Below are 27,734 nucleotides of genomic sequence, written 5' to 3' on the forward strand. Positions count from 1 at the left end.
AATCGTAAATTTTCATGGCTAGTTTTGTTTTTAAATAAAAGTTTTTGAAATTTTGTTTGTTGCAAGGTATTTTGCATAAGAACGTGTACCCCCGCTAAACTGTTTCCGTACCCCTGGGGGTATGCGTACCAAATCTTGGGAAACACTGTCTTAGATGATCTTTTTTTTCTTCTTTGTGCACTGTACAACCATTTTTTTTATCACTTTGGAAAAATAGTTTTTTCCACTTCAGTAATTGCCTAGTAGAACTCTTTGAATAACTTATTAGGCTTATTTTGTTTACTTTAGATAGGTTTAACCCCTTAATCTTTTAGTATTTTTATTTGTTCTGTATTCTAGTTTGTAAGGTATTGTTTTTTTTATCAATTGTAGCAACAAGCAGTGTTTGAATATGCAACATTGACTCGCCCGAAATTGAGACATGTGAGTCCACCCACTGTTTCAGCCTCTTTTGATGACTCTGATAAAAATGGTACTCTTAAAGCCAAATACTTTGCTTCCCATCCTAATATATATGAATCAAATTCGGCACAAAGCAATGGGAAGATATATATTAACGGTGAACCTGTACCTTCTATGAGACTCTGATTTTGAATACATTCATTTGTTGAACTATAGCTAGAATTTGTAATTCGTTTACACATATCCAGCTCAAGATGATTTAATGGCTAATTTATTCAAATGATCATTGCAGCACTACAAATTACATACTCTACATATATTTGATGTTATGTTTTGTTTTACTTAATATTATTCATCTTGAAGTTCATCTCAAAAGTTTAATTGTCTCTACCTTCAGTAGTACATACAACGTAAATCATTCAATGAACCATAGCTTTGCGCATAATTTTCTGTTCTAAAAGTTTACTTTTTTTTCTTACTTGATGTTGAATCTTTTTAATTTACTGTAATTAAAACTAGAGTGAAAATTGTTTAGTTTTAATATTGATACTTGCTTTAATGCATATGTTTTGCAGGATTCAGTTGTTTACTAAAATAATTTTTCTCAGTAAAAAAATATTTAAGCATGAGGTGTTTTCATTTTTATTTTATAAGTGAAATTTCTTGCTTTAGCATGGGTTCAAAATTGCATGGGATTGATAATTTAAAAAAAAAAATTCATATACTAATAAGGTGGATTACTTTACATTTTGTACATGTATAATACTAATATTAATGGATAAAATGTCTATTAGTTCTAATACTGCTAGCCTCAATTGATGGAGTTATTCAATTTAAATATTTTTCATTTTTGCATGACAGACTTTTTTTAAATGTTTTTTCTGTGTTTAAATTTGTAATCTTGGAGAAATATTTTAATTAACCACTATATAAAAATTCTGTTAACAGCATAAATAAATCTAAAGACAATAAATATAGTTATGTATCTTTACTGATTAAATAATCTTTGAAATCTGCTTAAACATGATAATAAAGCCCATTTAAAAAGTTTTTTCATGGTAAAAGAACAAGATCTCTTTGAGAGAAATGCAACCTTAAGTTTCATAATATTCTTATATTTTCCTTTTTGGGTACTATTTTTTAATAGATCTGGCCTTTTATTTCAACTGAAAAGGATCTTCTTAAACAACTAATCGAGCATTATAAGTTGATGTATCTTTATAAGTTTATAATTTTAAAAAACTATTTCACTTAATCCTTAATAGTCCAAATTGACCTTCGGTCTCAAATCTGCAAGAATGGAAAATTTTATTCTGCTCCCTACAAACAAAATGAATGTTACAAATTTTGATCACACTTCCTAGGGAATATGAAGGATATCAGATAATTAATAAACAGTCTTCAAGATTTTTTTGGTCTATGGTCATCAATAAGGAAAATTCAAAAGGTGTCTGATATTTTAAGACAAAGAGAGAAATATTTAAAGTTTTAAAAAATATTAGCCATGTAAAATCTTTTGACTTTAAATTGTGCTGATCAAAAAAGAACTTATAATATGAGCTACAATTTTTATTTATTAATATTAAAATGTTGAATGTAAATTTAGTTAAAATAAAACTGAAGTAATTAAATTTTTTTTGTATTTGTAAAGTTTGAAACCTCTTTTTCCTAAATGTAGATATTCTGGTTTATAAAACCAAATGCTCTTAGATAGAACCTGTTTTAATATGTGGCGGCCACTGTATTTAAAAAATATGTATAATCTCTTAGTTAAATATTGAAAATTAACCTTCACTTATTTTCTTCCATGTAGTTTATTTTAAAAAAAGAAACAAATAAGTACTACTATTTAACAAACAATTTAGATTCAGGTGCTGCTTTGTATAAATTATTTGATTTATATTTCTTTGCCAGCTTTCCTCCAGATTGTATTTTTTAACCCTATATAGCCATGATGTGGAAACTAATATTGCAATCACTGATTAGACAGGAAAAATTAAATTTCAGATTTTTTTTAGCAAAACCAACTATTAAAACCCTTGATTGTTACTTAAAATGATCAATTATACAAAGACATGTAGTGTAAAGAATGTTTTTATTTTGACGGCTTTATATATTGCTGAGTTCTGAGATTTAGAAAAAGAAAAGATTCCTATCGTGAAAGTTATTCCGTTTATCTAAGTTCAAGGCCGTAAGATATTTTAATGTTTTGTTAAAAAATTTTATTAGCAGATAAGTTTATTGCTAGTTTTTTCATTTTCTGTAACAATATGTAAACTAAATAAATAAAATAGTAACTTTTCAAACAATACTTTCAAAAGCAAATTTATAAAATCTTTATGAAGGATTTTACATTATTTTTCTCAGCAAAAATATTCATAATTTGAAACTTAAGATATATCTAATATATAATATTTATGATGCCACCGTTTGAGATTTAGTGCCATATTAATGTTTGAAAGATTCAATAAAAGTTTGAGATGAACTACAAGAACGTTCATTGTATTGCTAGTGTATAGTTAAAATCATTACTCTTTGATAGGGTATTAATAGAGAGTTCCAAGAACTTTGAGATATTTCCAATATATTCACAGTTCTATGTGCTTTTTTTCAAGCTTACTGTAAAGCTTTTTGATATAGACCATCACAATACCTCACAAGAATGTTGGGAAATATTACATTTATAAATTTTTTGTAATGAATTTTTAGCCACATATAGCATTTTATATATGTCTTGAATTAGCAGGGATTTGAAAAGAAATACATATGGTATTATTAACGCAGTCAAATGCGAAAAAATAATAACTAGTTTTATTTTATGGAGGAACTATTAAATCAGTTTTTACCATTTTCTTCTTATAATGGTTCAGATCAGGCACTGAAGAAATCCTCAAATTGAAATACTAACTGAGTCCTCTATCTCCCACTGTCTGAAAATGGATTATTTTCTGCTTGATTCAGGACATTAACTGCAAGTAAAAATCAATGACTGGTAATCAACTTTTTTTTAATCTAGAAAAAGGGTGAAATATTAAATTAAAACAGAAAATTTAAAAAATGTTCAGTATTTTTTCCTCAAAAAACAACATGTGATCACTTAATTTTATTACTCGCAAAATATAAAAACAAAATTCCCCTTTAAGATGGCTTGTGAAATGTGCTTTTTACATTTATAAATGGTATATATTTCTTGAGCTATAGGAACAAAACTACTATTTCCATTGAAAAAGAAAAAAATTGTTCCTGTGCAGCAAAGCTGCCAGTTTTTACCCTAAATTTAATTGGGATAAACTAGACAGTTAAAGGATTGGTGATACCACCAGTTTTAGGTAAGCTTAATGAGTTATGAGTATGAGTTGTACATAATTTTTATGTAATATAGTTTACATATTTTCTAATTATTATATCCGTTTTAAGTTCTAATTTTTAATAAAATATTTTTGTATATGTTTATGTAGACCATTTATGAATTGTAAAACCTGTTAGTTTTAAATCTTGTTTCAGAGGGAAAATTTTATCTAGTCTTTAAATATAATATAATACACAATTTTAATCTTTAAAATATTTTTTACCATCTTGCTATTTCATAGAAAATTTTATAAGATATTATTTTGTCCTATAAGTATAGTGAAACACAAGTTTTAATTTAAATAATGCGGGAAAAATTTATATTTCATTGCTAATGAGACATAGTTATATTTTTGTTGGTTAATAATGTGTTCTGAAGTAAAACTTATGAGTTTAGAAAATTTCTTTTTTAATTCATCTCTTATTTTAAATAATTTATTTACCTATTATCACATAAAAACAAACAGAAATTAGTTGAAAAGAAATGCTTGTGGAAAAATGCAAATAAAAATTCATGTGTTTCGTAGTAACTCATTTGAAATTTTGCATTTTATAATTTTTTCCCCTTACACTATAAACTTTTAAAAATGTGAAAAAGGGAAATTTAATTTGTAATAAAAGTCTTGAAATAGTCTATCTTAAGTGGCAATTTCAAATTTTCACATAAATTAAGAAAATTATGCTATTTTTTAAATTTATGTAATAATTGATAAAAAAAATAGTCTTAATTTATCATTTATGAAGTGTATTATTTACTGTCAAAATGTTATAAATTTATATTCATATCCTACCAAGAACAAAATTTGCTTTCACTGATATTGTCAAAATAGGTTTGTGCAATATAAGAAAGAAAAATCTGATTTATTGTTTGTGACGATTTTTATAGATATTGTTGTTTTTGTATTAGTTTAATAAAATGCCAGTTTTCCTTGACTGCTTAAGAAATGTGTTTTTCTTTGCAAATTGTGTATATAATTAACATTAATTTTTGCGCTTTCGCACAGATGAATGAACATCATTTCCTCAGGCAATGTGTTTATTTTCGAAGAAGGACTGAGAATATAGAAAATGGACAATCAATAGTGAACCTAAATTTAGCATTTAAATGTATTTGCTTTTCCTTAAACGTTAAGTATAATTGTTACAGGCAAAGTTCAGGATTTAAGGTTAAGAATATCTGTGTACATTGCAGGCATAACTTTTCAGACTATCTCTTTGTTTTCAGATGACTAAGCAATAGAGGTTATCAAAACTCTAAATTGGAGCAACGTAAATTTAATGTCATTACATATTATACATTTATAGGATTCCTTAACAACCTTGTAAAAACAACTGTTTACTTTAAAGATCTTTTTAAAAACTGGTTTAAAAAAAATGTACTTACTGAGGGATTAGGCAAATAACATAATACATATTACATAACTAATTTATTTGGATTCATTAGTTTATTCCTTACAGAATAATTTTTTATAGAGAGAAATTTGAAAAACGATCTATTTTAATGTCTACTTTTTGAGTTGTGCCCAAAATAGAAAGCTTACCAACAATTTAACTATGAGCATGTGGTTTGTTTGTAAGAAAGTCTTTTTCTTCAGAAATGTTCACTTCTGCATTCATTTTGCTCAACGACGCCTGAAAGGGTAGATTGCTCATGTTCTACAGAGAAAATTTAGTTTAAGTCCCAGCTTGTTAAGGCTAGTGGAATGGAATATTGCTTCCGAATAGCACTTATTACAGTACTGACTTAACAGTACTGTAATAAGTACTGACTTAAATCCGCAATGGTAATTAAAATTCTCTTCTCACTATAATGCCAATGTGAGTTAGTTTTCTTAAGTCCTTCACGAAACTTGTTTTTCTTAATACTTAATCTAGGAGTTCCCTTGTCTTTTGGGTTGCATTCAAAATTATATCTAGGGTGTCTACCGGTCTTGAGAGTTACAAATTTGAAAAATAGTAGCGATTTTTTAAACGAAGTCACGATTTTTTTTTTCTCTTTAAGCGCCTCCAGAAATTATTGTTCACTTTCAAAATTTGAGTCCTGTAATAACTTCGTATTAATAATATTAAAGTTTGAAAAATTACATGGAATCACATGAAAAATTATTCAGAAAAATAAATAAATACTGAAAAAAAAAACGATAGGATAGCGAAGTGGATTTATGACGGAAGCGATACGAACCTCTAATTCGAAATTCGCGTGTTGTTTTAACGTATTAAAAACATCAACAATTAAACAAAAGCTATGTGGAAATGAGCAAAAAACGATGATAACTACAGAATAACGATCAGAAAATGGCGTGAATGTTCAACGAAATCGTTTGCGAACTGAGGTAGTCAGAAAGTGTTAAATCAAATTCGTTTTTAAATCAAATCGTATAAGCATCGGAATTAGAAAAATCAATAGATTGCTGCTGAAAAAAGATAAGAAATAGATGCAAATTTGAAATGAAATTATCATCACGAATTAAGCACGCGAAAAAAGTCCTCAAATTCGCATATTGTTTTAACACCAGTATAAAAAGACGGAATTTGAAAAAAAAAAAAAGCGAGGGAAATGAAAAAAACAATAAAAAAGTAACCTGTATTTATGATCAAATCGTCGCTAATAGAGTACATGTAAAAGCTCAAATGCGAAATTTTTGAGTTCTAACTACATTATATTAAAAATATTAATATTTCAGAAAGTGTGGATAAATGACTAAAGCAATTGATAGAAGCAAAAAAAAAAAAAATGCTTTTACGATAAAATCGCCACAAATCAAACGCGTTAAAAAGTGATTACTCAAATTCTTGTATCTTAATAACTCATAATATAATGATAATTTAAAGAAAATACGTAGAAATGGCTGAAATAGCGATTACAAGCGTTATGGAATCGTCACCAAAGAAGTGTCTCAAAAATAATAAATGCGAAATTCGTCTGTCATAATAACACCGTATTAAAAATATCGGAATTTGAAAACGATCGAAAACCCATATGGATTTTCGAAGAAATTATCGAAATTAAATCTTCTAAATTTATTATTATTTTTTAGCATATCGAGGAAATAATCACAATTGAAAGGCTTATCCGAAAGGTTAACGGATGGCGAAACAAGAACTTTTCAGACCAATTTGAAGAAATGGAAAATACAGTTTAAAGGAAGGGAAGAGTGGAAATTTATTTTAAATGAAGCTTAATATTCTGACGTAGGAAATTCACGATAACTCAGACAGAAAATGTCTCAAAGAAAAAAATTTAACTTCAAACTTTTTAGAAGAAGCAGAAAGTGATTGATGAACGGATTGAAAATCAATTAGAGTGTAAATACTAAGTTAAATGAAACGTGTTTTTCTCATAGTCCTTAGTAAAGATAATAAAACCGTAACTGAGAAAACAGTAGGAGAATTGGAAACTTTTTTTATCTAGCCTCAAAAATAAAATGTAAAAGATTAAATTTGCAATACAATGTATTAGATAAATAATTGCGTAGAATTTTTTTAAAAAATTTATACTGAGCTAGTATTTTTTGTTTTTTTTGTTTTTTTTTTGTCTTTACATAACATGCTTTTATTTTGGGAAGTGCTGAAAAAGAGATAATTTAAAAAAAAAAAAAAACAACTGTTAGATAATATTCTAAATCTATTATTCACTTTGATTTTTACTGCCACATTGCCCTGTGTAGAATATCGAATTGCGTAGCAAAATACAAAATATTTTAACGCAGTATCATTCCATATACAGGATTGTCACGGGCGACTAAAATTGCAAAATGTGATAACTATAAAAATTCAAAATATCATTAAAAGAAATTAAAATTAGCAGCTATTTAAAGCATTTTATTTTCCAGTTTACTACTGAAAGAGAATGCAGAAATGTTTATATATGAATAATGTGAAATGTAAGTCATAGTGGTAGATGCGATTGAATAATTAAAGAGATAATAAATAAATAAAAATGATTTGAGTTTCTACCACTTTCAGGGCTGCCATTGGCGACTAAAAAGGCGACTAAAGCGACTATTTTAAAGCAATAGCAACTATGGCGACTATTTTTGTAAAAATATGAGTAAAAACGACTATTTTTAAATCAGTTGCGTAAAATCGGCGACTTTTTTAAGCCAATTGGCGACTAAAACGAAAAATAGCTTCATGAGTCCCCCCATCCCCCCACTTTTTTTGCGCGCTTTCGTTTTACCCATACTTCATTCTTCCTCACTGTTTGATGTCATAAGCAAAACAGAAATGTTTAACCAATCAGACAAATGGAATCGAAATTCGGTCTACGTGAATGCTCCTCCTACTACAGAAAGAAAATGTAATATCTCATAGGATCTCATCAACCTCAACCAGAGTTCTCATCGTATACTTCAGCATTTTTAAAGTTTGTAAGTATAAACTCTATTTTATTCATTTTATATTTAATGTTTACTTTTTTTAATTTGATATATAATTAAAACGGTATAGTTTAGAATTAAGTATATTTTTCTAAGTATGATTTTTATTTACGCGTTTTTTTCTTTTTTTAATTCAAACAAAGTAGCAAAATTAAAAAAAAAATTGTCTTTAGTTACACAAGATGTGTAGTTAATAGTTAGAGCTATTTGTAATGGAAAAAGGATGCGTGGTTATATTCGTTTTGTCGAATTTATCTTATGTGTTTGCTTTACAAATTCATGTTTAAACTGGAGTGGAGAAGAAAAATAGCACAACCTGATTCGCGCTTTTTTCCTTCTGATTCCGATTGTTTCAGCAAAATGTTGAAATCCTAGTTAAACTCTAGATTAATATTAATAATCTTGAGCCAGAATCACTGCAATATGGTCACAAAACGTTAGAGTTTTTGCAGAAAGATTTTTTCTTTATGAAGTAGGAATTTTTTTTTTTTTTTTTTTTTTTTGCAGAACTGTTCTTAACTGAAAAATTTTTCCCCTTTTCTCATTAGAATTATATTCCAAAGAAGCCTTATTCGCGATCAGAAAGAAATGCCCGTGATTTTTGTCTTCTCATTTGAGAATTAAGAATAATGGAGTAAAATATTTTAGTTATTTGTTTTCTTTTTTCCAGAAAAAATTTTGAAAGATTTATTTTCTAGTCATCCAGAATTATTTGCAAAGGATGTCTTTCTCGCGCTTAAGAGGGGAAATAAATGCTCGCGATTTTTGTATTTTCATTTCTTAGTAATGAAAAATAAAGAATTAAGGAGAAAAAAAATTGGTTTTCTGCAAAATTTTGCAAAAATGTTTGATACATTTTTTATTCTTCAGAACAAAAAAAAAAAAAAAAAAAAAAAAAAAAAAAAAAAAAAAGAAGAAGAAACGAAAATAGCATGAACTGAACATAAATATTTATGAAAGAAAAATATTATTAAAACAAAAAAAGCACAACAGAAGATCAGAGTTAAAAGATTCAAGATTAAAAAAAATAAGCTGAAGAAGATAATCAAATTCACAACTCTTTTTTTTTCTTTGACTGCTGACTCCTTAACTAGGATCGTCTTTCTTTTATCCACATGTAAAATTCTCACTCATTTTTTTTTCTCACTTCACTGACCATCAGTTTTAAGTTAGAAATTCTTCTTGAACATCGTTATTTCAATAAGATTCAAGGTCATCCGAAACTTATCAGCAAGAATTCATTTAAAAAAAAGAGGAGTGAAGAGACATATTTCCTGGGGAAAATGAGGGGAGGGGGAAGTGTCTATTTTACAGCTGACGTCAACACTGGCCCCACCCTGATTTATGTTTCTCCACTCCACTCTCACCCCTTCACTTTACAGCTATTCCTAGGCAAAAACGAAAGCTCCCTCTCTTATGAATAGTGATTTATTTATTCTAAGAAAGGATGGGGGTGGGAAAATTCTAGGTGCGTTGACTTTTGTTTGGAGTATCATTAAGCATGAAAAAATAACAGGTGGTAAAAAATGATGATGAAATTTCATTGTGAGATATTAGGGGCTTCTGTGGAGCAAAATTTTTTAAGGGAAAAAAGTAATACTATATTGTCTGCCCCATTCGATACGCATTCCTACTAAGATTTCAAGCTTTAAATCAATAAAGCCGCGGCATATCTCCGTGAAATTACGGTACTTTAAATTAGTAACTTGTACATCTGTTATTAGAAGTACCTTGCAGAAAGTCAGAAGAAATCCTGCCTCAGGATTAATAATAATTGTATCGTTAATTAATATTAATTTCAAAATTGGATAAGTGACTGAACATTAAATAAAATTGATGTATTTTTAAATTTTATAAAATAATTGTTTTTAATATCGGAATATTTTATTTATAAAATGCGAAATTCGGACAAACTTTTTGGTAAATTTTTCTACTCAATTTTTTATAATTATATTGTTAAAGCCTTGATGAAAAGAGTAGAAAGTAAAGTATCTGTCTTACTTAGAGAAATTTTGATCTTATGAACAATTTTATTTTTAATTGCTGTTTAAATTTATATTTGTTATGGATTTAAATATTCACCTTGAAAATTTATTAAGTTACTTTAAAGTAGGTTTTTTATTTATTTTTCAATGCTCCTATTTTTTTTAAAGACTTCCTATTTTATAATTAATTTATGTGTTTTTTATTCTTATAATGAAATAATTTTCATAAATTATTCAAAATTAATTTTTTTTCTTTAGTTTTACTTATAAAATGCCCCAGAATAATAAAACGACTGGTGCCCGCGTAAACATAAAAACGGTCCTGTGTAAATATTTTAGTTCATCAAAAAAATTTTTTTTACTGGTTTAAACTTTTAACAGACTGACTGTTGGGGTTAATTTACTTAAACTGGCATAGTTTTCAAATTGTAAAGCTATTTGAAACCAAAGTTTACTTATATATTCCATTCTTTACAGGTAGCTGTCATCATGGCTAAACAATACTCTGTTAAATCTGAGTGGTTCAAGAAAAGAGATAATTTGAAACACATAATATCCTCTTGGTGCAGAAAAAAGACTGAAACAGAAGTGTTCTGCTTCATTTGTAGCAAAAACATCTTGTGTGGAAAACAAGGTTTTTCTGCACTGACTCAGCATACAAATACTGAAATGCACATTAAAAATGCTTCAGTAAAGCTTTGTGTACAACAATTGGTATTACAGCCCAAAGAATCTGGAAATTCCATTTGCACCTCAGTAGTACCTCATAAATCAGTACCATCTACAACAGGATCTGGCTTGTCATCTTCAGGATTAAGCACAACATCTTTATCAACGCATATCACTACTTTATCAGCTGGCACCCCATCGTTATCAACACCTAGCACTCCACCAAATAGCTTGAAACTATTAAGTTTATTCAGCAGACGAGAGTCCTCTGCGAGAGCAGAAATCATATGGGCGCTGAAGTCAGTGCAAAGTAATTTTTCTCCATATGCTTGTGATGATTTGAAAGAAATTTTTTCTGCCATGTTTCCGGATGCTGTGCCTGAACAATTTTGTTTAGGTAAAACTAAACTAAGTTACCTAATAACAGAAGCTCTCGGCCCTTACTTCCATGAAAATTTAATTGCTGATGTGAAGACATCACCATATTCGTTACTGTATGATGAAACTACCAATAATTCAAATCACAAAGAGTTACAGTTTGCGTTGAGGTTTTGGTCGGAAGACTATCAAGAAATTGTATGTCGTCATCTAAAAACTGTTTTTATTGGACATGCCACAGCCAATGATATTAAAAAACAAATAGAGAATGCTTTACGTGAATCTGGACTTTCACTGAATAAGTTACTGATGTTGGGATCTGACGGTCCAAATGTAAATGCAAAAGTTTGGAAAATGATGAACCAAAATTTAATCGAAGAAAGAAATAAAGGACTTATCGATATTGGTACGTGCAATTTGCACGTAATACATAATGCGTTTTTGAAAGGTATTGAGGAATTTGGGGAAGTTGGTAAAGAATTAATTGTTGATATTTATAGTTTTTTTAAAAAGTATCCAGCACGATGGGAGGATTTTTCTTCAATCCAACAAAAATTGTGCTTAGAAAAGAATCGCTTTATTAAACACTCTTCAACAAGGTGGCTTACCCTTGGACCTGCAGCAGAAAGGCTACTTTCTCAATGGCTAGCCGTTGAAGAATACTTCTTCAAATTTATTCCTTTAAAGAACCAGTCACTAATGAAGTGTCCAAAATATAAGCACATATCTGAATCTCTAAAATATGTTGACATTAAGGTTGAACTTGTGTTTTTAACTGAAAGTGCTGTCTTATTTGAACCGTTTTTGAAGACTTTTCAGAAATCAGAACCATTAATTCACATTTTATATAGTGAAATTAGTGAACTATTAAAAAAAATTGCTGGTCGCATTTGTAAAACAAATGAAATTGATATTCATAAAGTTATTTCAGATAACCAGCTATTACCCATCAAAGATATATACTGTAGCAAACAAATTAAAGATCTTAGCATGCGTTTTAAAGATAATGAAAAAATGAATTTCAGACATAATATGCAGAAACACTATCGTGCTGCTTTCAATTATTTAATCAAGAAAACTTGTATGGATTCTGGAAAATTTTTATTTTATTTTAAATGTGTTCAACCAGAAGAAATTGCCCAACCAAAAAGCCTTAATTACGCTTGTCAAATCGCAAAGTCTCTTACCTTTCTTGGTATTGACGATCTACAAATCAGAGATGAATGGCTAATTTTGCAGTCTCAACTGTTATCTGCCAATCTTGGGACAAATAAACTACGAATAGATCATTTTTGGAGAGATATTATCTATGCAAAAGATTCAACAGGAAAAGTTAAATACCCTACTTTAAGACTTTTTGTTAAAGCTTGTCTGTCTTTGTCTCACGGCAATAGCGATGTAGAGAGATGTTTTTCTATATCTTCCAGGGTACTTACTCAAGAGAAAGCATCAATGTCTGAGAAAATGTTAAATGCTAGGCTTAATATAAAAGATGGTATACAAAAATTTAAAAATGTTTCAGAAGTACCAATCACAAAAAAACTTTTAAGCTTAACCTATAGTGCTGGTAATTCATATTTTGCATATTTAGAAGAACAGAAAAAGGCTAAAGAAAGAGAGCTGAAGGAAGCTGCAGAAAAAGAAGAAGAAAAGAAAAAATCTGAAACATTGAAAGAAGAAGTTGAGAGAAAGAAAGAAGGGATTAACAGTCTTGAAAAAAAGGCTCAAGTTTTAATGGTGAAACATCAAGAGATACAATCGTCAGCAGACTCTTTACTAAAAGAAGGAAATGAGCGTTTAAAAGAAGCCGTTAAAAAAAATGATAGTGTTCAAATAAGGATTGCTCAAGGATTATTGGAAGCTGCTGAAAAATTACGAGTAACTGAGAGAGAACATGAAACTGAATCGGTTAAAATTAATAAACTTGTTCACAAAAGGAAAACAAATTTAATTGATTTCTATACTAAAAGCCCCAAGAAAATGTTTAAAAAATAATAATTTTTACATTTAATACTACCTTGTGTGTTTTTTCCCACTTCATTTTCATTCATAAAATGCTTCGTTTTATTATTTGCATTCATATTATAATTTTCCTCTCATATTATTATTTAAAACTATTTAAGAATGCAAATTTTGTATGTTATATGCTAATTTTTTATCTTATAGTAAGGCTAATTAATGCATAAAAGTATCATTTTTTTTATAATGCCTAAAATTTTTAGTCCCTAGTTTTTTTTAATTACAACTATTGTTTCTTAGATGATATCTGAAGCTTTATGCCTAATAAAGAATAAAATTCAAAATAAATATTTTTAAAACGTTTCGAAGTTTTTATAGCAGTTTCTTCAGCAGTGCTCTGTTTATATCCACAAGTAAATGTACATTTTTTATAAAATGTGAAAATTTAACTGCATATTATCTGGATTTTATACTATTACAGCACAAATAAGTAAAATTATGTTAGAGGATGATACAATTTTGGCGACTATTATATATATCTTGCAGACTATTTAGGAGACTATTTTTCATATATAATGCAACTAAAGCAACTATTTTTTTTGTTTTTATCCAATGGCAGCCCTGCACTTTTTACGTAAATAGTCGCCTGTGGTATCCCTGCATATATCTATTTGAATATTGTATGATGCTTCAGAAAAGCAAGTCACCAACATTTCACACGATAAAACAGCAGTATAACGGGTTAATTTTCCATCAAAAAATTTCTTCTGTATTTTATATTTTACTAATCACATGGATGTAAAATGCATTCAATAACATTTTCATAAATTCAATAATTTCTATAAAAAAATTATGAAAACTTGTTTTGAAGTCATGAATCTTTTTTCTTGGAACCTGGTAGACTCCCTGGTGACTAAGGAATTAAATATTGAAATATTGGTTGCAGCAAAAAGCGATCGGATCGACTTTTCAATACTGATAATAAAATAAAGTGACAATGATCTAAGTAAAACAGATAAATATTCTTACTTCCGTGTCTCCATAGTAAAGAGCGTGGCACTGAAGGTGACATTTAATAACTGTTGACAAGCACGAGTGTAGTCAAGATATCTTTAACCATCTGAAATAAGAATATTATCTTTAGTAAAATTAAAAATATCCACCAGTTTTAGAGAAAGGAGATAATTTTTGTTCTATAAGGAAGAACAACAATATAAAATGTACATCTTTGCTGATAAAAAAATGCTATTTTAGAATCAAGCATTGTAAAATTATGTTATTATATAATTGAACTTCTTAAAATTATTATTTCATTTCCCAGGGAGTGGTTAAGACTTTCAGAGAGGCGCTAGCAAAATTTTGGATTAGGTAATTCTAGAGGGTTGTTAAAATAGATGAAATTAGCATTGAGTATGCATTAATATTCATATATATACAGTCGAACTCGTTTATAACGAGCACAAAAGGACCGTAACATGATACTCGTTAAATCCGAGTGCTCGTAATAAACGTTTCCTTAAGGCAGGCATGCAACCAGAAGAGGGGGGGGGGTTGGAAGTCAAATTATTGAGTTTACATAAAATTTAATTAATACTTACTTACTTTATTTAATTTAATTATATACTTTTCTTAATTTAATGACAACTATCCCCCCCCCCCAACCAGCAAAAAATTTCTAGTTGCGCTACAGTCTTAAAGGAAAGAAGCAATAAACGGAAAGAAAAATAAAGGAAAAGATTCTTACCAAAACTGTATATATATTTGGTATTGAAGAAGTATTTACATTTCTAAATTAGCATCTCATATTTGTCATTGAAGTTATATTATTAAAATGGTTTTCAATTTTTACCAACAATCTCAGACAAAAGAAAATACCGTTTTTGTTGTCGTCGTAGGCCATTAAGGCAAGGGATGCGATTGTTCTTGTTTGCCAGTGGCGCCATCTATGGCCAAGAATTTGACTTCTGCTACACCCATACGTCACACCTGTTTATAGAACAGACCCATTCATACATCCCATCAGCAGATCGCAATTTTGACCTTTACCAGAGAACGATCAATCTCCAATTCAATACCTCTAGAGCAGTGTTTCCCAACCTTTTTTGTGCTATGCCCCACCTAAGCCTTTCTAAAATTCTTATGCCCCCCCCCATGTAACATATACATAATTTTTAATATTAAAAATGAATTGTTCACTTAAGAAACTTAAATGATAGGTTTTAGGAAGAAATCACTTGGAAATTGTTAACGAAACACAGTAAGTAAATTTTAAAAACATATAATAAAAAGCTAAAATTCAAATGCGAAATAATTTTAATAAAATTTTTCTATAATAATTTAATATTTTAATTTAGTGAAATCCTTGCGCTTGATACACAGAGATTTTACTTTAGGTTCCAATTGGTTAGCTTCAGTCTCAAGTCTCCCCGTTGTGTTATATCCAGACGATTTCTTTTTTTACCAGTTAATCATTTACAATTTACAGCATTTAATCCACATTCAGCTAAATATGAAGATGGTAGCGGTATCAATAATTTTCTTGCACATTTGGTTGAATTTGGCTATTTGATTTCTGTTTCCTCGCAAAGCCATGCCATCACTCCTTTTATATTAAATAAAGTTTTAACTGACTCATTTTGCATTTCTGCGAGTTCTTTTTGATACTGCATATTTGATATATCAGACAAATCCACTAACATTGGCTGCATCTTCCATGTTAAAAATCAATTTATTTTAAATCAGAAAATCTTTCTTTTAAATCAGTCGATAGAATTTTCAGTTGATCGACAGTAACAAGTAAAGCGGTATCATTTACTTCACATTTTTGCAGCCAATGAAACTGCTCAAAGTTTTTGTTGTTAATATATTTCTGACATAACTCAATAAGGGTAATGAAACCAAATATCTTCGCGTTTGCATAAACAAGAGTTTTATTTGTTCCTTGAAGTTACCTATTTAATATATTTAGTTTTTCAAAGATATCGGCAAAATAACTCACAAATGCTTTACCATCGACTACTTCATTTCAGGCTTGTCGCTTAAAAAACACTAAGAGTATCAAACAGTTCCATAAATCTTTTCAAGCAGTTCCCTTTTGAGAGCCATCTTACTTCGATGTGAAGTAAAAATCTCACATGATCTGCATTTTGTTCTTCACAAAATAGCTTAAAGAGACGCTCACATTTGGCATTAGCTTTAATAGCATTGATACACTTTATTACTGAATGTAGTACTTTATTCAGAACAGGGGAGATGTTTTTAGCTACCAAGTTTTCCCTATGAATAACACAATGCACAAGAATCATTTTTGGATTATCATCTTTCATCAATTTTAAGCAACCATTTTTCTTGCCCATCATATTAGGAGCACCGTCTGCTGCATAATATGTTATATTTTTCATTGGTATAATATTGACATCTAAGTAGTTTTTTAGCTTATTATATATATCTTTGGAGGTATTGCTGCTTTCTTATCTTTTACAGAACAACTTTTCTTCAGCAAAATGCCCTTTATCAATATATCTTACTTAAGTTATCAATACAGCCACACTGTCTATCAAAGTTGATTCATCTATTTGCACTGAGAATTTTCTTGTTTTCAGCTTTTCAACAAGTTGTTTTTCAATTCCTCTCTAATTCCGTTTATTCTTCAGATGCGAAAAACTGCATTGTTTAGCGAGATTTTAAAGAGTCTGGGGGTTCACGCGGAGCCTGGCGTTTGCCGCAGGGAGGTTAACTAGACGACGTCAAATACCCAGTTGATAATTTGGTCTCGTCAAACGAATTTATAACATTTATTGGCAGCAATTATTTAAGAATTTGCTTTTTTCTTTCAATTTTGGCGTCGAAATTTAGCATTGCATTTAAATGGCCCGGAGCAAAAGGGTTAAACTCTTGTCGATTCTATTTTCGAATTGCCCCCCTTTGCAATCAAATTGCCCCCAATGGGGCGTGGGCCCCACGTTGGGAAACACTGCTCTAGAGGTATTATTCATTATAGGAACGTCGAGGAATTTCTGGCCTGACAGATTTAACGCGCACTAGTCATTTACTACAGTCTGCTGGCTAGCTGGATTCGAACACCCGTTCTTAGAACGAGAATCCAGCTCAGAGAATATCCTAATACACTCTTAAAGACTTTTGTTTGAAACGGCGCGAGGATCTTTGTATTATTTTCAAACTTTTTTGCCCCTGCGTTTTCCCTTACTTTTGTCTAAAACACTGATATATTCAATAATTAAATAAAACACGATTTTTTTCAAAAATAAATAAATCAATGAATAAATAAATGATTACTGATTTAGTATTATTTTACTAACTTTTAACTAGTTTAGTAAAATATTTAAATATGTTTTTAAATTGATTTATGTGTTTTCTCTTTTGTTTCATAGGGATAGAGATATAGTCAAAAGATATAGTCATTCATGGAGATATAGTCAAAATTGCAAATCCTACTGTTAACTTATTTCGAAATCAAATTGAAGAATTATATTTTATACGTTTCATTATGCATTGTAATGAGTGTACTAAAAAATATAGACGATCGATTATAGGTCAACCCGATGCTGAAATAAATCACATATTTAAAATTTTTGCTTTATAATATGCCAAAAAAATTTTTATAATTAAAAATTTGATTGAAACTGCACAATGATATCTTGAATTTATTTTTGTGCATACATTTAAAAATAATAAAAATGGATTAATTTTTATTAAAATTAGCATCAAAAACATTTCCACCATATATATATAAGTCATTACGTAATTTTGAATAATATAAAGGCATTGTGTACTTAAGTAATGTATGTAACAAACCGTGTTTAAATCAGAGTTTTCTATACTGCTTATGAATTTGTAAACGCCCATACATGAATGCGTCGTTCTCGTTGACAAATTTTCTTAATGGAATTTTTCAGTGCACTCAACTTCAAAGCGCCAGTATTTGTTTTATCGTTATAAAAAATTTTTCAGATACTCTTCGAAGAGGCTTGTTTCATTTTAAATGCATTTGGTTAACTCAATAGAGTAATTTAATTTTTTATTAAATGAATAAACATAATTGAAGCGTTTTTTTTCGAAGAACGTTTTTGGTGACGAAATAAAAAATTTAATGCCTATGCAAGTTATATTTTAATACGATTACCATAAGCACTTACATTTATAATATTTAGGAAAACGATTTGAAGTTTGGACCCCTTAATATTGATTTTGTTTTTTGTGTATTTCACCATATCGCGAGAACTTTTTAAGCGAGTTGAAACATTTTTGAGCATAGTTATAAAATTCCATGTGAAAAATAAATTTTAGTAAACATTTATTATTTTTTTAATATTTTAGTAAATAATAGATGGAAAAATTTTGAACTGTGAGGTATGCAATTTTTTACATCATGTTTAAGTATGTAATTTTGCATGTCAAAATACAAAATTTGAGCAAAATTAGTTGAATAGTTCCTGAGAAATTGATTTTTAAATATATGACTTCTTTGAAATTCCATTTCTCAACTATTCAACTGATTTTTCTCAAATTTTGTATTTTGCCATGTAAGATTGTATTCTTTAAAATGATGCAAAAAATTGCATACCTTAAAATTCGAAATATTTTCGACCATTATTAAATAAAATAATTAAAAATAACAATATTTGCTGAGAGTTTTATTTGTCACGGAGCTATAAACGAATTTTATAATTGTGTGCAAAGTTTTATTACTTATTAATTAGTATATTTGAGATCACTTCCTCCAGCCATTAAGATTGAGTCCTAGAACGAGAAGATCCGAGCATTGAATCAGGAGTTTTTCAGAAAAATCCGTTATTTTTTGTGTAGTACTGCTTAACAGCTTAATTACGTCGAATCGAAGTACTTTTGTAAAAAATTGTGCGGTATCTACTAAACGGTACTAAATGCTATTATTTTTTTTATTGATTCGTGTATTTAATTTATTAACGTTTTATTAACTTTTATTTTAAAAAGGGTACAAATCTCGCAATTAAAATCTACCTGATCCAATAATCAAATCTATACTGGAGCTTCGTGACTGTTTTCAAGTTTTAATTGTTTTTTAACAGAATAATCTAGTGTCATTTTATATTCAAAAATTTATCATTAATCGAATCATGAAAAACCTTTTAATTAAATCCCTTAATTCTCATCTGGAGTCCAATGACTGATGACAATACAATTTTTTATAACTTCCTGATTAATTAGATGATATTTTAAGATACGCAACAATATGTTTTATAATATGTTCCGATATCAGATACAAAAACGTACTTTTTCTTAAAAAAACTTATATTTTTTTTGATGATTCTTGAACTTTGAGTCGGATTCCTGACCTTTAAAATATGGTCTCTACCAGTTTGTTCTGAAGAGCAGTCGTACTCCCATATTATGAGTGTTTAAAATCCGAATTCGTCAATAAAAAAGTCTGCTTATTAAGAGGACGCTATATTGTTTGAGAAATTTTTCATCTCAAATTCTCATTCATCTCAATAAATAATTTCAAATTTAAGGTATAGAAAAAGCGAGTTCAAGAAAACTTAAAGCCATGAAGTTTCATTGTTTAAAAATAAAATAAAATTCAAAATATCAAAATGCGAATAAATTATTGGAAGAGCACTTCCCCATTGCATCTTCCTAATTTACCTTCTCATAATTTGTTTTCATTTTGATATTTTGAAAATTACTTTTAAATACTTGAAGTTTCATTTCTTATTGTAATTTAGCCTGATCTCACTTTTTCTGTACTTCTAATGGAGAATTTGTGATGAAAAGTTTCTCTCGTGGTATAGCGTCCCCTTGAGAGAAGGTACATTTTTGTAAATATTGTTTGTTATTTGCAAATTAATTAGCATCTTCGAGGCCAAACCCTGGAGCCATTAAGATTGAATACTGGTTCGCAATAATTCAATCATTAGATCATAAGTTATTCAGGTTTTTATTTTGCGCACTGTAAGCCACTTCCATGTCACAAAATCTTGATCTATCTCTCAGTTTTATTACGCTAGCATAAAAAGTAACACTTCAAATTAATTCCTGGTATACAACTAAACTCAGCATGCACGGTTAAAATGACCGGATAAAATGTGAGATACATTTTGACTTGATAAATAGTTGTACATAAATCTATTTACTTCCTGAATACCTTATCGATTTAAATTATCCCGGTCTGAGTGTGCTGAATATTCATTTATTGAAAGAGCTTGAAACGCTTTTATGTTTCTTTTTCTCTGCAAAAAGGTTTTACTTTAGTTTCAGGTTTTGAATAATTCAATTCTCGCATTGTAAGTCACGCTTTGGTGAATATTTTCAATACATTTGATAGTGCATTTTCTGATTATGCCTATTCATCATGGCTAAATGTTCTTTCCCGAATCGATTTTGGGCGTTTTTAAGCAGTTAGCGTTTAGAATAAATGCACTTTAAGTAGTCATTAGTAAAAATGCACAATTTAGCAATTTTCCATGGAGAAATGTAAAAATACATATTTTTTTTAAAATATGTATAAGGAAAATTTTACAAAAATGTCTTATTTCAACCCTATGGCCCAGAACTTCAATTAAACATATTTTTTCATCATTTTGAAATAATTTAGGTCAAACTAAGTGAAAAATATTATATTTAGCAATTTAATAATTTATGGATATGAAACATAGCATGGCAAACCAGTGTCTTTTTCTGCGCTAACCACTCGGCAGAACACGGCTCGGTTTTAAACAATAATTTTTCAACTTTGCAAGACCTATGCACAACAGTTATTTATGTTGAAATTTCTTTAATTTCCAAAATCAATTGCTGATATACATTTTAGTAACTATTAGGTTGTTTTTTATAATTAAAAAAATACCAAAATATATTTTCGTTTGTAACTAGTACGTCAGAAAAAATATGTATAAAAGGGAAACTGGTGTCTCATCTACGTCAAATAGCTATAACCGTCGACTTATTTTTGGGTTTACGACTATCAATGTTCAACTCCATAATCTTGTAACTCTGAACCCAAAACTCCGGGGAAAAAAATCATAAACATCAGAAAAAAAATATATAAAAGGGACACCGCATTTCATCTGCGTTAAAGGGTTAAACATATTATGAGGATACGAATCACAATACACTTTAAAATTTGCTTCATTATTTAAAAAACAATAATAATTCTATTGGTTTACTTTAAAGTAATGAAAAACATTTATGTTTATAAATAGAATATGAGATAGGCTTAGTTTTAATCTTATGTGATGCAAGGTTTGAGCGCTTTTTTTCCATGACCAATTTTTTTTAACAGTTTTTGATAAACTTAAAAACAATCTCATATAAAGAACAATTCACGAATGGTTTTGTTTATAAATGATTTCGTGTTTAAATATTGGCATCATATTCTCTGAAAATTCCCACCCATGATTAAAACCATATACTATAGAATGTAACTCTATAAAACTAGCAATATGAGTAAAATACGTATTTTATCTTGGGAAATTTGAAATATTGTTTTAAAATATGGCAAAAAATTAAGAAAAGAAAAAAGCAATTTTAATTTTAAAAAAAAATTCTAATATTAAAAAATAGAAACAAAATTCAGACAATTCTAATGAAAATGAAAATAAAAAGATGTAAAAAAATTGCTAACATTAAAGCGTATTCTTAGTCAATCCAAAATTGAAAACATCAAATTGTAAATTTACAAAGAAAATTTTAAAAATGCATGCATTTAAAAAAAAGAGTTTTTTTTCTAACTTTCAAAACTAAACTTCCTTACAAAAACTTTAAACATTTTTTACTTTCTAATTATTATTCTTTTTTACTTTAAATCCAGGATCATTATGTTTAGAACAATAGATAATCAAATTTATTAGTTTACACTTTTCTCACTTATTGTTTAAGTAAAAGAGAATAAATGACTTTAGAAAAAATATTACCCAATATTTAAAAGTTTAATTCATTTTAGATGTTCTTCGGGACTTAAGTTCTAAAAGAAACAAATATTAAAAACATTTCTCATTACACATATTTTCTAAAAATAACTTTTTAATACAAAAACAAAAAATATTTTATCATTTTCTGACCTGATAAAAATTTAGAAACAACATAAGATTTCTACGCATCCTTCAACTTTATGTAACATTACTCAAAAAATATTAAATTAAAAAATATTAAATTAAAAAATATTATATAAAAAATTTACGTTTAAGGAAGCAGCTGTGGGAATTTTTACTAAGAATTATAATGAAATTTAAAAAATTTCATAAACTACGTTTTTCAGGCACATTCAGGTGATTGAAACTTATTATAAAAACTATTCACCCGACGTTTTCTTTTCTCTGACAAAAAAAAAAAAAAACTATTTTCTTCCTGAAACTTTATTACGTCCACTTGAAAACGCCAGTTTAAAATTTTTATTTTATCTTACAGTTTTATTCTTTTGAATTATCTATTTCTTAGGTTTAGTTTAGATCTTCAAATTTTAGATTAGCAATGAAGCTGCGGAAAATTCTACTCGCACTATTTGAAAAATTATTGTGACTTGCATTGGTCAGGCACAGAGATCCAGTTTGAGAGATTCAGCTAGACATAAAGTAGTCGAAATTTCAATAGTGTTTAATTCTGTTTGGCGATAATATGTTAACGAATTCGTTTTGCAATGGTCAGGAAATCAATGAAATTTGTATTATTTTTATTAGACACAGAACTCCAGTTGAAATCTGATCTGTTTAGCTTTGGGGTGGGCAATAATAAACACATTAAATGTTACTTAAAGTGTAGAAAACTGAACAAGTGATTCTTCTTTTGTAATAATCTGTACAACTTTTGAACCATTTAAGAAAAATTGTAATAAAGGTGAATAAAGCTGAAAGTTACAAAATCCGAAACTTAAAATAATAATTTTTTTTTATATCTTAAGAATACAAAATTACATTTTATTAATAAATTCAATCATTTGTGATAAATTACAATGCAAATTAAACCATATTAAAAAATTGGAAATTAATTTACAATGAGAAAGAAAATTTATTGTTAATGACAGAAAATTAATTCTAAAAGCTAATTTATTTCTAGATTTAAACAAAAATTTCGCAAGTTGAAATAATAACGGTGAAAAATTTATACTCATGATACTATGTTTTAATATTAACCTATTCAGTAGAATCTTTTTAAAACTCATTCTACGTAGAGATATAACCATAAACTCTACTTATAACTATCAGGAAACTGTTGTAACTTTATTGTTAAGCACAGAGGCAAAATTACAACTTAAATCTTTTATCTTGTTGGAAATAGATCGTTATTATCTTCAGCGTTCATCAATATTTCAAATCAGAATTTAATCAGAATCCAAATAAATCGGAATTCTGATTTAGAATTAAACAGTATTTATTGATATTTTATCTATTTGGAGATGAAATATTGAGAAATTCTGTTTTTTAACGATCAGAAAACGATTGATATATGGTACCAATCATCACAGAGCTTCAATTAGAACTTTAGTGCTCTATATCAGTGGTTCCCAACAGCTGGACCGCAGGCCGGTCTGTGAATCAAATGGTATCTGGCAATGGTAACATTAAATTATCTCCATTTTATTTTTGTGGTGTATTTTTCTTGGATATGTGCGACTTCCTATGAACGAGATGCTAGATGTTAACTGGGAGGTGTGATACGTCATCTGAAGCCGCACCATAACAGCACATGGCATAGCATGCTCTGAAGGAATGTTTAAATACAAATTAAATTGAATTAAATCAAAACCATCTAAAATATAACCAACCAACGTTTGCCTCCTCCCTCGGTAGGCCACGGTAAAATTATGAAACGTTCACCGGTTCACAATGATAAAAAGGATGAGGAGCACTGCCCGCTGCTTCGAAATCACAGGTTTCCAACTTCCATGAGGTCGGGGGCCGCAATTAAAAGCACTACTCAAATGGCAGGCCGTAACTTTATCAAAATTTTATATAGGGCTCTTTTATGTTTGAAACATTAAATATTACTGTCAGATTTTTATCAAGTTGTACAAAACAAAAGTATTGAATTACAAATTAAAATGCGAAGTAGATTTTTACCTGAGAAAAAAAATTTCTTGCAAAGTTGGTAGGTTAAATTTTCCAGAAACAAAGAAATTAGGTTTTTTTTTTAACGAAGAAAAGTACTTTAAGCCCATATAGATTTCTACGAAAATTGTCCGCAAAAAAAAAGACAACTAATATATTTTAGTTTGCGGGTGACAAAAAAGTCTTCGCGGGCAGCCAGTTGGTAACCACTGTTCTAAATAATCTTAAAATGATTTGAATTGTGATTGACGATAAATTCAATTCGACGATGAATTCTGCTTATCTAGATCAGAAAAAGTTTTAAACCTGCATTATCAATGAGCTTAGAGCTTAGAAAAAGCCAGAAATTCTAGCTGGACGGAAATTGGAGAGAAAAAAAAATAACTCCAAGATTCCATTGAAACCTCGAATGTTAATAATTAAAAACGTAGTGAAAACAATAGAATAGATGCATGTGTTGAATATAAGGAATTTAAATCCATTGTCGAAGTGAATTATGACTTAAAGAACAATTTTAAAAGTATTTATTTTTAACTTTTATTGTAAGTAAAAATTGTAAAACATTTTCATCATTGCCTCGGTAAAAACTCAAGAGCGAGGTTTCTATATCATCCTTTAACTTAATGTAAACAACATTAATCAAAGAAGTGATATTAATTAAAAATGACTCTTCAAAAGACACTGCTGTCAGATCCTATAATGATACAAGGAGTAGATGCAAGCAATTCAAAATCTAATTATAAGGAAATTAAAAACGAAACAAATTATCCAGGTCCCAAACAAGACTAATTAAATTAATTGTTGAACTAAAAAGAGTTAACTGCAGCATATCGGAAATTTTGTAAATTAGAGCTTCGTTCGGTTGACGCGGAGATTAATTAAAAGGAGATGTTCGAAACAATAGTTCCGACAGTCAGTTTAAAAATAACTGAAGTTTAGAATGCGGGGAAGATTCAGTCGAGTTTTAAGTTTGTTGTAATAAATGAATGATAAAGTATAATTTAAATTAAACTGTGTATGAATAATCAGTGTAAGGCAATATTTTAATCCCTGGCTCTTTTAAGGGAAGTAAGGGATTTTGGATTCAGCCATTCATGAAAAACAAAATATCCAGTTTTATTAAAATTTAAATCTACTTTATGCCTGCTGCTGGATCGTAGTAAAGATTTTGTTGTGCGAAGCGCGAAAAGGAATAATAATAATATGATTTAACTTTCGGATTTGATTCTCTCGTACTGATTTGAAATCTTAATTATTCGAATCTTAAATGTACTAATTAATTTGTGCGAGCTGTGATGGATAAAGGGATAGAGCGTTGGCCTTCCAACGAGGTGAACTGGGTTCAAATCACAGCTATGGCTAGTCGATACGAATTCCGCATCCGGCTTACAGCGACCGTCATGCTGATGTAAAATTTCCTCAGTGGATCATGGGTTAGAGTCCCCTTGCATTTGGTTTTAATATTCTTTGAAAAAAATAAAAAATAAAATTCCTGGTTAAATCTTTTTTATATCAATCAGTTTCTAAAAAAAAAGGCAACGCATTTCTGATAATCCTAAAATATTATGATAAATATGTAGTCTCATTTTGTAATTTCGAACATGATGTTCAAATCATAAAAATGTGACTAAGCGAGATATATAAATGGCTAAAATTAGAAATCTAATACTGTTAACAATAGGTTTAGAGTAGCTTAATTTTCCACTATTTCTTAATGGAAGCCGTGGTGGCTTAGGGGATAGAGCATTCGCCTTCCAACGAGATGAACCGGGCTCGAATCCCAGCAATGGTTGGACGATACGAATTCCGCACCCGGCTCGCACCAACCGAAGTGCTGACGTAAAATATTCTCAGTGGTAGACAAATCAAGGGTTAGAGTCCCCTTGCCATTAGGTTAGCCGTGGAAAGGTTTCGTGGTTTTCGTCTTTATGTAACGCAAATACTGGTTAGTTCCATTAAAAAGTCCCCAACGAAGACAAATTTCTCCCGATACTTGATCCATCAGTTCCCTTGTCTTCTGAATTGGTTTCAAAATTCAATACGGAGTTTAAAATTAGTAGTCGTGAACTCAAAAATTGGGTTGGCTGTTCAACGACAGTTATAATAGATGAATAATTTATGCAGACGATAGTTTATGCTATGAAATTAGACACAAAAAGTACTTCGTCTGAATAAACATACATTTTCAAGAATTATTTTTATTTTTATATACCCTCATGCGTATAAAATGGAAATGGAACAGCAATCTGGAAATATGAGAATGCCCGATTTTAAAGTTGCAAGGGATTTTAAAATCTGCCGTGCAGGGAAAAATAAAATATCCAGCTTTGTTATATAAATTTAAATCTGCTTTTTATCTGTTACTGAATCGTAATTTTTATTTTTAAAGTATCTCACTTATGATGCGCGGCGAACGAGAAGGAATAATATTATAACTTTTGATCTAATTTTCAGATTTCTTGATGGTTCGTACCTTAATAATACTGATTAATGTGTTAAGGTGATAGTTTAAGTTAGGAAATCGGATACAGAAAAGTACTTCCTTTGACTAAGCATGCGTTTTTCCATTGAATTGTTATTTTTACATACCCTCAAAAAATATAAGTTAGTCGGAATCTGGAAAATCTGGTTCCAATAGCCGAGTCAGAAGAGTGCTTTAAAGTTTACACTCCGTAATTTTAGTTTTCATTTAACATATTTCGTCATATCTCTAGAATAATTTAAGCTAATCAGAACCTTTTTTCATTCAATTATAAAACTAGTTTATAAGGCTAAAAATAATTTTTTCATGACTATTATCAGTTATTATTCAATTCGTTAATAATAGAAAAACTTCTGAATTGTAAGGTATACAAATTTATACTTATTTTTAATTTTGTAATTTTAGATGACAAAATACACAATTTCAACGATATTGTTCGAAAAAAGAGCAATTTAAATAAACGTTTTTTTAAATTTTCTTACTCAACCAACCGATTAATTTTGAAGACCAATTAGATTTCAAATATAGGGCACATAAAGTATAATATTATAAATTCTAAAATTTATATTGAAAAAAAAATCCCATTTTTAGATTAAAATATCCAAATTACAGTTTCATATTACACTGAAAATGTTTAAAACAGTAAAAGTTATTATTTAGCAGCATAGGACATTCGAACTATAAATATACAGGTGAGTCGATGTACTGACTACTTATTGTTAAAATAAAATGAAATACAATTATAATCGAACTATCTAAATAAACTAAAATATACTTTTTTATTAGTATGAATTTTAGTGTTGAGAGATCCAGGCTTAAAGTAAACATTAAAGTTCAAAAATTGGTAATAGTTAAGTAATAAAACAATTTCTACTTAAATATTCAGTGCTAAGACAGTAAAATACATAATCATCAGATAATAGATCAGATGTTTAAGAAATACATAGATGATGTTTAATCAGATGCTTAATAAATACATACCTATTTATAACGAAGGAAGGAAAACAGCACTAATCAATCTTACATCAATTCGACATCTAAGTGTTGATGTTTTAAATCAGGAATGTGTTCCAAATGACGTCACTGCGCA

The 27,734-nt window shown here is 28.8% G+C and overlaps 2 protein-coding genes and 1 long non-coding RNA gene across 5 annotated transcripts in view; 2 read left to right on the forward strand and 1 right to left on the reverse strand.

Annotated features, from left to right (window-relative positions):
* Positions 1-4,683, forward strand: part of LOC107456666 (BAR/IMD domain-containing adapter protein 2) — a 91,194-nt gene extending 86,511 nt beyond the window's left edge. The window contains exon 14 of the mRNA XM_016074597.3: positions 373-4,683. Coding sequence (XP_015930083.1) covers positions 373-588 — 216 coding nt within the window. The 3' untranslated portion in view covers positions 589-4,683. The remainder of the gene's footprint in view (positions 1-372) is intronic.
* LOC107456667 (uncharacterized) lies at positions 3,195-27,734 on the reverse strand. The gene is made up of 3 exons (XR_001585739.3): positions 27,626-27,734; positions 14,150-14,240; positions 3,195-3,371 (listed from the first exon to the last, which is right to left on the reverse strand). It is a non-coding gene; the product is annotated as an uncharacterized lncRNA (long non-coding RNA).
* Positions 7,730-13,483, forward strand: LOC107456664 (uncharacterized). 3 transcript variants are annotated; one of them, XM_016074596.3, is made up of 2 exons: positions 7,730-8,120; positions 10,592-13,483. In XM_016074596.3, exon 2 carries the CDS (start codon positions 10,604-10,606, stop codon positions 13,154-13,156), a length of 2,553 nt encoding a protein of 850 aa, XP_015930082.1. In that variant the 5' UTR covers positions 7,730-8,120; positions 10,592-10,603; the 3' UTR covers positions 13,157-13,483. The 3 variants fall into 3 exon arrangements, with proteins under 3 accessions (XP_015930082.1, XP_042905105.1, XP_042905104.1); XM_043049171.2 differs by lacking the exon at positions 7,730-8,120 and adding an exon at positions 9,047-9,597; XM_043049170.2 differs by lacking the exon at positions 7,730-8,120 and adding an exon at positions 9,620-9,817.

This window comes from Parasteatoda tepidariorum, chromosome 2 (genome assembly GCF_043381705.1).
Source record: "Parasteatoda tepidariorum isolate YZ-2023 chromosome 2, CAS_Ptep_4.0, whole genome shotgun sequence".
Taxonomy (NCBI): Eukaryota; Metazoa; Arthropoda; class Arachnida; order Araneae; family Theridiidae; genus Parasteatoda; species Parasteatoda tepidariorum.